Below are 16,059 nucleotides of genomic sequence, written 5' to 3' on the forward strand. Positions count from 1 at the left end.
TCATTTTGAGGGAGAAACAGAATTTTAAGTGCTGGTTAAGTGTGCTGCTAGCCGGCAAAATCCTCCTTACCCATAACTGGGCTGACCTACAATTTTCAAAATCTACAGTCTTTTTAAATAAGAAATGCTTACTATGCAATATGTTCTTTGGAAATGTGAAAAGAAATATCTGAAACATAAAAGAAATTCCTAATATAGTAATATATAAGATGAAACTTAAATTGCAATTTTTAAACATGTTTTTTAAACTAATCGTTAATCTTTGAACAAGAATACTTATGTATTAAGGAACAGGGCAAATATTTCTAAGAATTTTTAAGTATTTAAAGTGCATCAATCACAATTCTTATTAAAATCATTGTATATACTATGTGATATACTAAGGCATGTTTAACCTTATAATAACCTACTTTCTAATTACTGTTATCCCCACATTACTGAGGGGACAGAGGTGTCTACTGAGGTTGACAGAGATGATGCACCTGGTCTGAATCACAAAGAAAATTATGACAGCACCAGAATTCAAATCAAGGGTAATTCAAAATCAAATCTGTCATCATATTATACAGCCTATATTGTGTTTGCTTTCCAAATAAAATAATTTTGGAAATAAGTATTTTTTTCAAATTTTACTTTATCTACACACTAAAACACCCCATATATCCTGAACTTGGAAGTCAGGCACGCTAGGGCCTGAATCCTACTTTGTCACTTATTAGCTGTGTAATCCTGGGCGAATGACTTGACTGCTCTGAGCTTGGGTTTACTGTAAGTGAAGTGGAACTAAAAATACCTAAGTCTTTGAGATGATGAAGAAAAGTAATGTGTAGAAATGGGTTAGTGTCTGTAAAACCTGGTGCACTGCGTGACACAGATGGCCATATAGCAGGAAAACAACCATTCCCATGTATTTCACAATATCCCCCCTTGGCTGCATAGGCACACAAAAGATTCTTAAAATCTCAGAATCATTTGGTTGAAAACAGGCACTCTTGTCTACATGGTTACATCCTTTCTCTGCCACGGCCTTGACTTAGAACGTCCCAGAGTACAAGGCCTAGAACGGAGAATTTCTGTGGGCTGTGCCCTGCCCATCCTGGTCACACCACCCTGCACCCCTGACTCCCCAAATCACATCCTGCCGCCACCCTGGGATGACCTGCACGTGACACACCCTCTGGGCAGCAAGTTTTATCGTCTCTGATGCCTTAGTGAACTCGATTCCTGGTCCTGGTTTCTCCTCCCCCACCTCACCTCCACAAAGGTTCTGCAAAGGTTCTGGTATTGACCACGTGTTTCCAGTTGTAACTGGAGAGCAAAGCTGAGACTGAGAAGCTTTAGAAATAAAACCTGGATTTTAACTATCTGAATCTCTACCAGTTTCTACTCATTTTCATCCCCTGTCTCTCCAGGTGACTGTTAAACACTGGATTGATGTGAGCCATGTGGTAGTGACTGCATTTTTCATGAGAAGGCTGGCCCTTTGTGCCTACCGACCGGGAGGCACATGCTGACTACACACATAATGAACCACCTCTCAGGTCAACGTGGTTTAGGTTTGATGTGGTTACCAGACTACATTCTGTTCATCATTCTTCAGGATTTTATTGTTTGCCTAAACTGTAGCGTGGTCATTCATGTACATTACAAAATATACAGAGAATATTGCTTTCTTTCATAAACCAATAGTCTCAGAAAATCAAACTCCCAAAAGTAAATGCACGTAATAGAGACAGCTGCCTCAGTTAATGATCAGTGGCACTATCATTTGAACACTTAACATAAATCTATCATTACTCATAATCTCAAAATCTCCTCCTCTTTTATGAGAAGTGGTAAAATTAAACATTATACTCTGAAATTGATCACATATAACAAAAATATTAATTCATTATATTTATAAAAACAGTGCAACAAGAGTAAAAACAGCCCATTTGAAAATTCAAAATTGTTGTCCTATATCAGCATCCACACATCAACCTGAGCATGGAGATATACATATCTAGATCTAGATATAGATATAGATATAGATATAGATATAGATATAGATATAGATATAGATATAGATATAGATATAGATATAGATATAGATATATGTATACATATATATGAAATTTATACATATAGATATAGAGATATGTATACATATATATGAAATTTAATTATATGATATAATTATATATATAATCTCAGTCATTTGACATTCCAACAAATTTGCCATGTCATAAAAACAATTTAAACACAAGTTAAAAAATATATGTCAACATTATTAAGTTTTTAAATATTAAGTTGTGACCATTTTATAAATAAATGTTACATAAGGATAATATTCCAAAATTTATTAATATTTTGGAAATCAATGATTCATTCATTCAATCATTCATTTATTCAACAAATATTTAAGCAATACTTACTTTCTTCAAGGCATAAAAATTCTTTGAAATGTTTTAATTGTTTCAGTTTTCATTTAGATGTGTGTGATATTTATGAACAGAATCAATATATGCAACACAAAATAATGGTAAACAATAATATTACTTTTAAGAATAGATTATGTTTTATGCTACTTGCTCTATAACTTTATGTAATCCCTACTTCCCTCAGGAAAGCTGACACGCCACTTCACTCTGCCGACTGGATGAGAACCTGGGCTCTCACTGGTACTCTGGAGCTCGGTGGGGCTTCATCACATGCCCCGTTCAGCTACTTGGAGATGTGCGGAACCTAAGGACCAATTACATAGAACTCTGCCCCCACTCTCGTATCTCCATAGCCAGTTAGAACCCTGTGGCTGCCTGCAAAGCTCCAGTACTTGAAATGCCTCCTGGCCCAAGTGGCAGAGTATCCGGGCTCCCCCAGCGGCACTCAGCAAGAACACGTTTTGTCTTTCAGGAACAGAGCTTTGTTTGTGATGTGCTTAAGCCCTTACTACTTACATTTAATTTCCAAAAGTGATAAATGTGCTATAAATTGTATAGCTGCAATTGGAGTTCCAAGCATTAGTAAATTTCAACAAATATGAAACATAATGCTAGACACAAATACTTTCTTTTACTCATATTATGAAGAAATTCTTTACACCCGATCAAGGTCAAAACAGTCTTACCTGAATCTGTAGCTGTGACCATCAACACAAAGTGCTCCTTAGTCTCACGGTCCAAACTCTGTGTCACTCGAAGTTCCCCGCTATCTGAGAGAGTGAAAGCACTGTCTTCATTGCCACCAAACAGGACATAGGAGAGTTTGCTGTTAGAACCTTGGTCATCATCTCTTGCCACCACCTGTAGGCGGGCATAATACATGCCACGAATGTCAGTAAATCTAACACAATGCACATCACCAAAGAAAATGTAGCATTGAAAATAATGAGACAGAATCATATGTACCAGCAACTTTTAACCTTTTTCCTCTCATGGAACACATAAACTAATTACTAAAATTCTGTAGCACACCAAAAAATACAGTTTTTTGCTGATCTGACAAAAAAAAAACAACAACAACATAGGTTATAACATTGATTCATTTACATCGGATGGCTATTGCTGTGTTGGCTGTTGTCATTTTTTTTTTATTTGACAATCTAAGGAAATGAGGTCAGTGCCCCTGACTAAATAGTCATGTACTTCATGTTTTAAAAATTCTTGTGACACACCAGTTGAAAATGGCTGATACATATCAATAATAAAAGGTTTCAAAGATAAAGTTTTAAGTTTCAAGTAAAAAATTCAAATGATACAGAGTAGTATGTATTATTGATGTATAAACAGGCATAAAATCAATTCATAGCATTTTTGGAAGGCTTTAAAAAATGTTAATAGCAGTTTCATCTCAGTAGTTGGATTTGTAAAGTGGAAAGGGAAAACCATGTTTGCAACCAAGTTTTCAAACTTTTACATCATTGCCTTTTCTTACTATGTGCAGATATTCCTGCTATAATGAAAATTCAAAGATGCACTAATACCCAAATGTGTACAACATGAATATATATATAAGAACGGGAATGAAATGTAATAGTCAATCTACAAGGAGGTCAATAGGTATAATTTTCATAAACCTTTCAAGATTTGCTATATCTGCAATTAAGCACTTACAGATGAGAACGAGGAAGAGGGAGGGGTTGTATGAATGTTATAATTAAATTAGATGTCTTATAGAGAACAGTATTTGTTTAAATATACTGACCTGAAGGATCGTTCTGGGTAGTGTCCCTAAATTCTCAGGGACATGTATGGAATACGGAGATAGCTCAAATATGGGAACAAAATCATTACTATCCAACAGCACAATGCTGACTGTGGAGGTATCAGTTCTGGGGGTACTGCCCCGATCTGTTGCCTGAACAGTTAGAGAGTAAGTAGGGGTCTTTTCTCTATCCAGTGGCTTAGCCACAGTGATGGCTCCTGTGACAGAGTCAATCCGAAATTCCTGGTTGGCATTGCCATCAACGATGCCATAGCGAACTTGTCCATTCGTGCCTTCATCTCCATCTGCTGCGTATACTTGTATTATATCTGTTCCTGTGAGTGTGTTTTCATTAATCTCCACTTTATACAAAGCCTGCGCAAAAACAGGGTTGTTATCATTGATGTCAAGCACCATCACCATGACCTCTGTAGACGAGGAGAGAGACGGGTGGCCCTTGTCTGTGGCCACCACTGTTAGAGTATAATTAGAAACTTCTTCTCTGTCCAGTTCTCCAGTGAGCCTCACTTCCCCATCGATGGTCCCAATGCTGAACTTGTTTCCCAAGGGGTTCAGTAGGGTGTACTCAATATAGCTGTTTGGGCCGCTGTCCGGGTCAGTTGCTTGAGCTTTGAAAACAATGGTATCAATGGGCGTGTTCTCTGGAATGTATGTCAATTTAGGGGAAAGAAATGCTGGTGGGTTGTCATTCACATCCAGCAAAATAATGGAGACTTGAGCAGTGCTGGTGAACCTGGAGGCCGGAAGCGGTGGCAGGTCATGCACCTGAACAACCAGGTTGTAAAAGGACTGGCTTTCCCGATCCAAAGCTTTTAGGATGGTCAGCACACCATTCTTGTCGACTGTAAACTGCCCGAGGCTGTCACCTGAAGCAATGCTATAAGCCAACTGGGAGTTGATGCCTGAAATGAAAGGGAAAGAATTAAATTTTCTTCCATGTGTGCTGATTGCCAACTGAGCTACACCAAATTTTTTATACTATGAAACTGCATATTTGATATATGATGCCTCCAAACACACCTTACGGATGATTTAGCTGCAGTTAATTTTCTTTGTCAGTAACACGTATTGCATAATTCTTTTCCTGTTAACATTTGATCTGAAAAGATGTTTACAACCTGGTGAACAAATGATATATATACTGTTTGCTATTTACTACGGTGTTGAAATGTTAAATTACACAAGTAAAGAGGAAAAAATATTCCAGAGAGTGTATATTTTTCTATACATTTCCTTATTTCTGTCACATAATTCCTGAGAGTTGAACATTAACGGTGCCACACTCTATATTATTGGCCCAAAATTTATAACTTCAGTAATTTATGGAGGCCGACACCAATTTTCAGAGGAGGGTAATAAAATTTTCTAATGTATGGCATTAGTCATGGATGCTTTGAGTCTACTTTTACATTTCTTGTCAGACCAATAAATACTTTTTAATTCCTATTAGGCACCTGGCTAATGGCCTTTGTGAAAATAATTCTCTTTCAAATTTTATTATGTACAATTAATGTGTTTTAAAAATATTATTTAAAGGAAATGTCAGCAGTAAAATTATACATGAAAGGCTACACATATAAATGCTCACACTATTATTGGGCTATATTTACATAGTATTTTATCTATTTTTCCTAGAAACATGTGTTACTTTTTAATTAAAAAATGATAAATACTTTTAACAATAAAGATAAAATTTTAAAAATTATATGTAAATCCTCATTTCAGAAACTGATTCCAGGCATTTTTCTAAAAAAGATGATGTGGAGAATGGACCAAGCTCTTGTTTTAGTAAGTCATTGACAGGTAGATAACAGGTAAGCAGTGAAAACAAAGAAATATAAAATTTCCTGACCCAGAGTAGTGTTTTCTTCACTGACGCAGCATGCCTTTTACATTTTCATATTTTATCATAAAGATATTGGGATATTGTAGGGTATTAAAAGACTTGCTAAGAAATATATTGTGTACCTAGATAACTCATCCTTAATAAAGATTTTATATTCTGGGATTTTATACCAGGGAAATTTTATTGAGTTAATAAATTGCTTACAAATAGCTCCTATATTTCTGAAATTAATATCAACTATTCAGGTGTCAGAAATGATATTCACTGTTTGCCAAGAGTCTTCTAGAACTATTTGATCATCCTTTTTTCTTTTTTTTTTCCTTTGAAAAATACTTTCTCAGGATTGTATGAATACTTGAGTGACCTTTTTGCCTTTTCTTAAAACTCATCAAGTTGCTCACAAAGGCAAGTTTAGTTGAATAATAGTATTTTTTTTTCTACCTGGTAGGGCCTTCCTGTTCTTTGGTAAAAAATGCTAAAATTACTCTTTTCTGGTGATTTTATGGCCTCTATCTAATGTGCTTTGTCTATATATTGATGCAGAGAACAAATATTTATGAAGAAACTTTCAGGCACTGGCTTATTCACAAAAATGTCTAAGATGAACAAGGGTTGAGTAGATCTTTGAAAAGGTAGATTTTCCTCCTCACTGTGAGTTGTGGCTTTTAATCTTTCTAGTTTATGACTACTCACAAGTGAACAAAGCAGAGGTTATAAAGTTCAGAACACTTAAAACTCTGAGGACCAGGAAAAATATGAATAAATAAAGCTAATGGAGGCCAGTCAATTCAACAGCAGGGATAAAGAGAATTTTAAGATCTGACTAGAACAAGGTCAACAGCTACTTCAACTTGTCAACTTAGAATTCCACAGGGATTGGGGGAGAAAAGCACCATGATAGAGGGTCCTGTGGGAAGCCACTGCTTGCCAATACTGTCAGTGCACCAAGGAACGCAGAAGGCCGATGGACCTTGGGGTTAGCAGGGCTGATGCTAAGAGTGTTGAGATAGTGGTGGCTCAAGGCAATTCCCTAACCTGATAATCCTTTTACCGTTTACCAAACTTTACCTTTGATATGCCTGTATCCATTTTGCTAAAGGGAAAATGTGTATTCAAGTAAATAAAAAGCGGACCAGGTCAGAGGTCAGTGTGCTCTTCATGAAAGAGACACCCCCTGATCCCCAATGCCTTCTAAATTCATATTTCTTGTGTAGCATTTTCATTTGTGCGTCAGCCCCTCCTTCAGATCCTGAACCCCGCAATGCAGGTCACGGCAGGGTCCCCCCAAATTACTTTCTAAGGATATATATAAGAACTAGTAGCCCGTTTGCATGAAGATTCGTGCAATAGACCTTCATTCACCTGGCTGCCTGCACCAGTTTTCTGCCGGCACCGGGGACCCAGGCCTTGGCTGTGGCCACTGCCTTCTGCCTTCTTTCAGGGTCCGGGCTTGGCCCTGGGCGGTGGCCTTGGGCTCGGCCGCACCCAGCGTCCCTGCGACCCGATCGCAGGAGCCGACCCCCAGTGGTCTCCTGCGATCGGCGCAGGCACCCCGCTGGTGCCCAAGGCCCAGAAAGCCTCGGGCGGCTTTCCCGGCCTTGGGCTCCGCCACACCCATCGTCCCTGCAACGGTTTCCTGGTGGGCGTGGTTGATGGGCGTGACTTGGTTGGTGGGCGTGGCTTGGGCGTAGCGAAGGTGCGGTCAATTTGCATATTTGTCTATTATAAGGTAAGATAATTAATTTGATTTAATATTAATATGTATTTTATATATAATATATGTATATATTTAATATATATTTTAAATCTGATTACTCTCTAAGATAATGTTTTTGCATTTCCTATAGCTAAATCTATCAGAGAATACTGAATTCTTATTCTTTGAGGCACAATTATATCAAGAAAAAGTTGTGAAAACACCTGGATAAAAATAATACCAACAAGCAGAGATATAAAATTTAGTTCTATGCAAGCCTATAAAATCTTGCATGCCCCAAATCAAAAGAAATGAAAAATACCAACAAAATGGCACATGGCCACGAAGTGATGGCCTAGCACATCTACATGAAATAAATCAAGTGGAACGTCCACTGTATATGCTGCTTCCTTGAGTAAACAACTAAATCACAGAGGCAACCAGAGAACCCGATACTGAGCTTGTATAGCCAAGCAGCAAATAGCAGAACAGCCTCTTTTTTAGGGAAAGAGTTTGGTGGGGGAGGTTGGTGGAGTAAGTTTAACTTTAAACAGAATTATGAAAAAGAAAAGTTTGACTACATAGTCAAATTCATCATGACAAACATATTAGGTGATGCTATTAAAAATAAACCGAGGACAATTATCATTATCTTTGAGAAAAAAATAGAACGATATAACTACTGCTGCACATGATATAGCAGCACCATCTAAGCAGCAGGTCTCGGCTCCGGGATGGGACCCTCATTGCCTCCATCAGCCCAGGGAAGCCTCTCCATTGACTTCGCTGAACAGAAAAGGCCTTTCCACTCCGGACAAGTCTAAGTGACGCTGGCACGTGCTCTTCATCCACAGAATTCACATGGACATATGGAAACTCAAAACTCTCCCTGAACACTTGCAGCATCCGGAAAAGAGCTCAGACATTTCTCTCTCTCTGCTCTTTGTATCAAATATTAGAATCATAAAACAGTAAATACATTATTTTAAATTCTATAATTTATCCAAAGCAATGAGACTTGAATCTAGTGGGCTTTTACAGGCCACCAGATCCTCAAATTTAAAACAGTCCAAATTTCTAACATTTGTGTTCAATATTCTGAAAATGGTTTAGTTACATGATTCTTTCTGGCAGTTTTATTGTGTATGTGTGGTTGTATTGCATTTGGGGGGATTTTTATTTTTTATTTCAGTCTCACGAATAACTTAGTTCCAGAAAACGTAGCACGTAACTATAGATATGTAGTTCTGTTGTAAAATGTGCACACTTATTCACAATATGAAAACCATTCACAGGTCAAATGATCTCCACTGTGTAGCATACATCTAGAGGTGAATTTATTAGGCAATAATTACAATCATTTTATTCTCAAAATAGCCTATGACTACCCAAAATTTTGAAGACTATAAGATTTATTCCTAAAGTTATAAAGAATTATCAAAGCCATCATATTTCCATAAAGCTTCAATTGATAATAGTTTGACTCAAAATAGTACTTTTTAAACTATGTGCATGGAAGCTTTGAGATCAGTACATACTCTACTTATCTTGTGAAAACAGTAAAATATTTGCATTATTTTTATTAAATGATCATGTAACCGAAAATTTTAGGTTAACCTCTTGGAGCATTTAGATAATGATAACAAAATACTTTACATTTATTATCATATAAAATATATTCATCTAAGAAGGTGACAATATTACCTCCTCAGGAACATTTTGACAGAAAGTAAGATGAATTTATTAATTTTAGAAAGTCTAAACAATACTGTTTGCAAAATACTTTAAGAACTATTTAATGTAACTGAGTTGGCAATTTTAAACACACAAGGTTACTCTTGTACAATCTTATCATTACCCTTGAAATTCAGAGAGAATAGGAACTGTGTCCTATATTTTAGGTCAAGGTACAGGAAATTACACTGATAAAAGTATTCAAAACTAAAACAATGGGGAAATGTAGCTTGAATTTTTTTTTAATCCAAGACAATTAAAGGGGGGTGGGGGGGAATCTATGAAAAGCAACTTGAAGTCAATGGTTAATGAATGTCTGTGCGTACATGTGCATGGACTATCCCAGCATATTTTCACAAAGAAAGTTTCTGGTTTGTTATTTCCCCAGTTCCCTACATTTTAAGGCATGAGGATAAATGAACTGTATCCCAGAAGAGCACACAATCCTATGAAACAATGGGCCCTCCCTAACCCGTAAGAAATAAATCACGAAGAAACATGGCACAAAAGTCTTCACTACAGAACAGAATGGGCCCAGTCAGTCACAAGGACAAGTAAGAAAATATTCATATCCAGGGAGCAGGTAAACTAATTAATGCTATAATAGAGAGATCAACTTCTAAAATAGACTCTAACCTCACTTGTTTATAAATGTCTATCTGGAGCCGATCCACAGAGTGGGGCTGATGTACAGGAAGGAAACAGCGTCTGCAGCATTCCTAGGCCAGCACCCATGCAAACTGAACACTGCATTCGACAAACGTGACTATTGTTTGTATTACTAGTAATAGTAGTGTTACTAGTATTACAGCCACTTCTATCATTTCTTCTTCTTTTTTTTACTTTCCATCTTTTATTTTCTATCTTAGATGTAATCATGTGTCCAATATTAATTGTGTTTGAATAAGAGGAGAAAACTTTAAAAAGGACTTCAAATTTTTTTTAAAGAAAGCATTTTCCATTTTGTGAATTGAAACATATAAAATAAAATAAAAAGAAACATATAAAATACTGATACATTTTACCCCCCACATCTCTGTCAGGGACATTTCTAGATACTCCTGAAAGGGAACTAAGTATAGAGCAGAAGGCTGAAACACAGTGATATTCTGCAATTGCATAAATCAAGTTAGGGAGAATCAGGAAATTCTAAATTAAGATTGATATGCCTGTGTCACTAGGCATATCCTCAGGCTAGGGACCTATTTCCTCTTCAAAGGACTGTCTCTTGTTTTCCCTACTGACTGGACATGTAGCTGCATCCAATGCAGGGAAAACAAGGTAGCGACTTTCCCAGCAGTTAGCTAATGACTGATAACCTGCACAATGTTATCACTAACAATAAGTTATCGGATACTGGAGGCCTGGTGCACGAAATTCGTGCATGGGGCGGGGGGTGAAGAAGTGTCCTGCACCCTCTCCAATCTGGGACCCCTTGAGGGATGTCTGACTGCCCGTTTAGACCCAATCCCGGTGGAATTGGGCCTAAACGGGCAGTCGGACATCCCTCTCACAATCCAGGACTGCTGGCTCCAAACTGCTTGCCTTCATGCCTGCCTGATTGCCCCTAACCACTTCTGCCTGCCAGCCTGATCACCCCCTAACCACTCCCCTGCCAGCCTGATTGATGTCTAACTGCTCCTCTGCCAGCCTGTTTGCCCCCAACTTCCCTCCTCTGCCAGCCTGGTCACCCTTAAATGCCCTCCCCAGCAGGCTTGATCACCCCCAACTGCCCTCCCTTGCAGGCCTGGTCCCTCTCAACTGCCCTCCCTAGCAGGCCTGGTCCCTCCCAACTGCCCTCTCCTGCTGGCCATCTTGTGGTGGCCATCTTGTCCACATGAGGGCAGGATTTTTGATCACATGGGGGCAGCTATCTTGTGTGTTGGAGTGATGGTCAATCTGCATATTACTCTTTATTAGATAGGATAGAGGCATGGTGCATGGGTGGGGGCCAGCTGGTTTGCCCTGAAGGGTGTCCTGGATCAGGGTGGGGGTTCCCTTGGGGCATGGGGCAGCCTGAGCGAGGGGCCTGTGGTGGTTTGCAGGCCGGCCATGCCCCTGGGCGACACAAGCAGAGGCACTGGTATCTGGGATTTATTTATCTTCTACAATTGAAACTTTGTAGCCTGGAGCAGAGCCAAGCCTTCTGCTCGCTCTGTGGTGGCAGCCATTTCTGTTGGAACTTATTTATCTTCTATAATTGAAACTTTGTAGCCTTAAGCGGAGGCCAAAGCAGGCCAGGGCTGCAGAAGCTTGGCTTCCTCCATCGCTGGGGGAAACCCTAGCCTCCTGCTCTCTCCAGATCTGTGGCTGCCGCCATTTTTGTTGGGATTTATGTATATTCTATAATTGAAACTTTGTAGCCTTAAGCAGAGGCCTGGGCTGGCCAGGGTGTGTGGAAAGCTTGGCTTCCTCCATCGCCGGGGAAACCCAAGCCTCCCTCCTGCTCTCTCTGTGGCCGCAGCCATCTTGGTTGAGTTAATTTGCATACTCACTCCTGATTGGCTGGTGGGCGTGGCTTGTGGGTGTGGCAGAGTGATGGTTAATTTGCATATTATGCTTTTATTAGATAGGATGTGTCCTTACAAAGCAGGTCTTAGAAGGAAGGCCAGGGGAGTCATTTTTTTTTTAAAAAAGCTTATCAAATGCTTTTGTAATAAATAAAAATCAAATACATGGAAAGCCTAGATTTAATGAAAAAATTTCAACTTGATTTTATAGCCTAAGAGCTCTGAGACTGTCCTTTGAGTCAAAGCATGAAAGCTTGCCAAAATATTATTAGTTAGCAGTTTTCAGTTAGAAATACAAAACTACTCATACACTCCTAAGTAATTTTTGAAGACTTTGGTTTTACTTTTGCTTCCAAATTTTATTCTTTTTACATTAACATAATACTATATGTAAGTAACTATTTTTATTTATCTGACAAAAACCTACCGAAAAGTTGTTTTATGATTTCTACGTTACTAAACTGCAATACTCTCACACTTTTTTGGGGGCGTGGGGAAGATAAAGATGATAAAGTTTATAAAGCAATAACAATGCATGCTGCCTAACTATCATAAATAAGAAGTTAACTGATAAATTACTTAACTTGTTTCATCCTCTATAGCTAAATTATAGATCTATTTCTTAACTTTGGACCTATATTCACAAAATGCAATTTTGTGACAGCTGAACAATATAAATAAAGATAACGTAAATCCAATAACATTTTTAATAATGTTTTTTAAGTATATAAAACAAAGTACATACCGTCATCTGCGTCGGTAACATTAAACACAAGAACAGTAGATCCTATAGGTAGATTCTCCATTAAAGATGTGCTATATGAACTCGAGCTGAAAATAGGTGGGTTGTCATTTACATCTAGTATATTGAAATAAACCCTGATTGTAGTAAATTGTCCTCCACCGTCTTCAGCTCGAACAGTGAGGATATAATATTGCTGTGCTTCATAATCTAATATTCGAGTCAAATTAAAGACTCCAGTAACTGGATTCAGGAAAAATATGCCATCTTCATCATCTTCATTCACACTATATGTAATTTCTCCATTCACACCAGAGTCATCATCTGTAGCTAAAATAGCTGCTACCAAAGAACCTATCAAAAATAAATAAATCAACAGTCCAAATTAATGGGGCATGGATATTACTAAGAGAATACACACACAACACCAAAAAATTATTTGTACAATGGAATATTTTAACTAGAGAATCACTATGAAAACATAAAGAACACAACATTCAGCTGATTTCTATGTTAACATTGATACCAACATTCCCAAATATTAACATATCAAGTATTCAATATCCAGTAGATCTTATGTTGCAGTGTAAATATTCTGGGTATTCATGGACACAGACAATAGTGTACTGAAGGCCTGAGAAGGGCAGATGCAGAATGGAGGGGGGTCAATGGGAAAAAAAAACACAAAGCTGACATCTGTAATACTTTCAACAAAAGATAAATTTTTAAAAAAATATTCTGGTACTAATACCATTTCTGACATTATTTTGCTATCTGGCACTACCAATTCATAACCACTCCATTAAGTAATACAGACATGAATGGGGGTCATTGCTAGTGTCAGGATTGGGCATTCCAAGAAATAATACAGAGTTAGGCCAAGGAGGTACCATTTACAGCTCAGATGGCCATTGCTATAATTAAGCAAGGAATAAATGTGATGGGAGCTTCATGAAGAACAGGCTCATCTTGGGGAGTGAGGGGAAAACTGCAGTGAGGAAGTGAAGAGTCTTCTATAAATGCTTCTTTCCTTGTCAAATGAATTTCCAAAAATATGCCTTATTAGGCAAACACATTCTAAATGTGATTCAGAATAAAATTTCAATTTTAGGTAAGAATTTCCAGTAATGGGAATGAAGCAAACACATAGATACTGCATACTCAAACTCAACAATCACAGCATCATATGTTCCAAGAGGCAAGACAATAATTCAGGATTCTTATTCTACTCACATTTATTGAGCACCTGCTACTTCTCAAGCCCCACTTTAGTAAACTTACATATACATTCCAAATTAATCTTCACCCAAATTCTAATGGGAGTTACTCTTTCCATTTTACAGCAGGAGGAATTGAAGCTTAGAGAAATGAATTAACTTTCCTTGGTCACATAGCTAGTAAGGATTAGAACCACTTTTCACAGGTTTCCTCATGCTTTCTCTTTGCTCTTTCTATACATAGCAGCATAATCACAATTGACATTTCTAAAGTGGAAAAACAAAATCAGAAGTGTGGTTGCCAGAAAAATTAACAACCCATGTTACAAGTACTTTCAGAAACAGAAATATCTGTAACTAGTAATCAGATGAAGGACTAACCTCACTTGCTCTGAAAAGTCTAGCAATTTGCTTAGGAATTACAGCAAAGATGGCTAATAAAAATATTGAAAATCCAGCATATATATTTTTATACCTAGTAGCATATGATAAAAACTAGTCACTAATGAAGGGCAGTTAAAACACAGTCTATAACTGGAGTCAAATGTGATCCTTGCAAAATACACCTAAGGGCGTGCCCCTACCTGGGGTTGTGTCTTCTGGGATGTCGAAAGAGTACACAGGCCTGGAGAACTTGGGCGAGTGGTCATTCACATCACTGACAGTGATGTTGATTCTCATATCTGAGGACTGGAGACCGTCATCTGCGCGGACCAGCAAGGAGTATTTGGAACGGCGTTCTCTGTCCAACCTCTTGGTCGCTATCAGATCTCCGGATTCAGGGTCAATGCGGAAACTGTCATCAGCTCCACTAATGATGGTGTATGTGACGAGAGCATTTGCACCCTAAGAAAGAAAGACCAGCATCTGAATTGTCAGAAATGGCACCATTCTTTAGGCTGAGTATGTATTTGACAGTGAGAGGCTCTGGACTTAATTTCATAGGATGCTATAGCAGGCGTCCTCAAACTATGGCTCGCGGGCCACATGCGGGTGTTTTTGCCGTTTTGTTTTTTTACTTCAAAATAAGATATGTGCAGTGTGCATAGGAATTTGTTCATAGTTTTTTTTTAAACTATAGTCTGGCCCTCCCACGGTCTGAGGGACAGTGAACTGGCTCCCTGTTTAAAAAGTTTGAGGACCCCTGCAAGGTTTCAAAAGGTACAAGCTAGTGTAGTAGGTTACCTAGCCAGGCTTTCACCATTCACTCCATTAAGTAATACAGAAAATATCAACCTTCAGGATTAGTTATATTCTTTTAATTCATAAAACATACACATGGGAAGGAGTAAAGCTGTCACTGTAGACGGTGTGCTAAAGGCTTGCCCTTTGCTAGGCCGTTACAACACTACGAGGTATGAGTTCTCAAAGGAAGACACGGGGTTCGGAGACAAGAGCTAACTTACACATCATCACACATAAGTGCCAGTGAGGATTTCAAACCCAAGTCTGCCTGACTGAGCTCTGTGTTCCTTCTCATTTAGCAGGAAAAGGTATCTAAACAAGGCAAGGGCTAAATGGAAGAGGCTCGCAAAAAGCACCATCAGAACCAAGAATAGAGATTATTTTGAGTTGACTTATTAGGAAAAATATAATGGAGAATGTGCAGAGCTGGACTGGATTTTGAAGAAATGTTTTTTTGTGGTTTTTTTTAAAGCAATGAACATGAGAAAATGTTTGAGTATTAGCAAAAGTGCAAAGGGAAGAAGGACGTGCTTGGCGTAGTCACCGTTGAGCACGTTAGTTGTAAGGAAAATGTTAATGTAGAACAAAAGAAGAAAGTCGAGCTAAAATACTAGGTTATGGGTCTATGTTGGAGAATCACAATCATAGCACTCATTAGCTTGAATTCTATGGCCAAGAAAGCACTGAGCTTGTTTGAGTTGGAAACAGTCTTTAAGGCTATCGATAGAATAGAATGGACAAGAGTTGGGGGAGGCCAAGAAGGGAGATAGTGAGGAGTTTGAGCCCTAAAGACTGGAGCTTCATTTCCTCAAGGCAAAACTGTGTGCACTCTGTATTCTTTGCAGGTTCCAAGTCCCCTTTCTGTAAAATGAAAGCAGGGATGATTTCTTGGTTTCTCCCAAGTTTTTGAACCATGGCCTTCAGAA

General features: G+C 38.3%; 1 protein-coding gene across 3 annotated transcripts in view; it reads right to left on the reverse strand.

Moving 5' to 3' along the window:
* FAT4 (FAT atypical cadherin 4) overlaps positions 1-16,059 on the reverse strand; it is a 151,273-nt gene that overhangs the window by 55,732 nt on the left and 79,482 nt on the right. For all 3 annotated transcript variants that reach the window (XM_054717755.1, XM_008143355.3, XM_054717754.1), the window contains exons 3-6: positions 14,533-14,794; positions 12,735-13,085; positions 4,183-5,105; positions 3,107-3,281 (exon numbers count right to left, since the gene is read on the reverse strand). In XM_054717755.1, the coding sequence (XP_054573730.1) occupies positions 3,107-3,281; positions 4,183-5,105; positions 12,735-13,085; positions 14,533-14,794 (1,711 nt within the window). The remainder of the gene's footprint in view (positions 1-3,106; positions 3,282-4,182; positions 5,106-12,734; positions 13,086-14,532; positions 14,795-16,059) is intronic.

This window comes from Eptesicus fuscus, chromosome 6, assembly GCF_027574615.1.
Source record: "Eptesicus fuscus isolate TK198812 chromosome 6, DD_ASM_mEF_20220401, whole genome shotgun sequence".
Classification (NCBI taxonomy): Eukaryota; Metazoa; Chordata; class Mammalia; order Chiroptera; family Vespertilionidae; genus Eptesicus; species Eptesicus fuscus.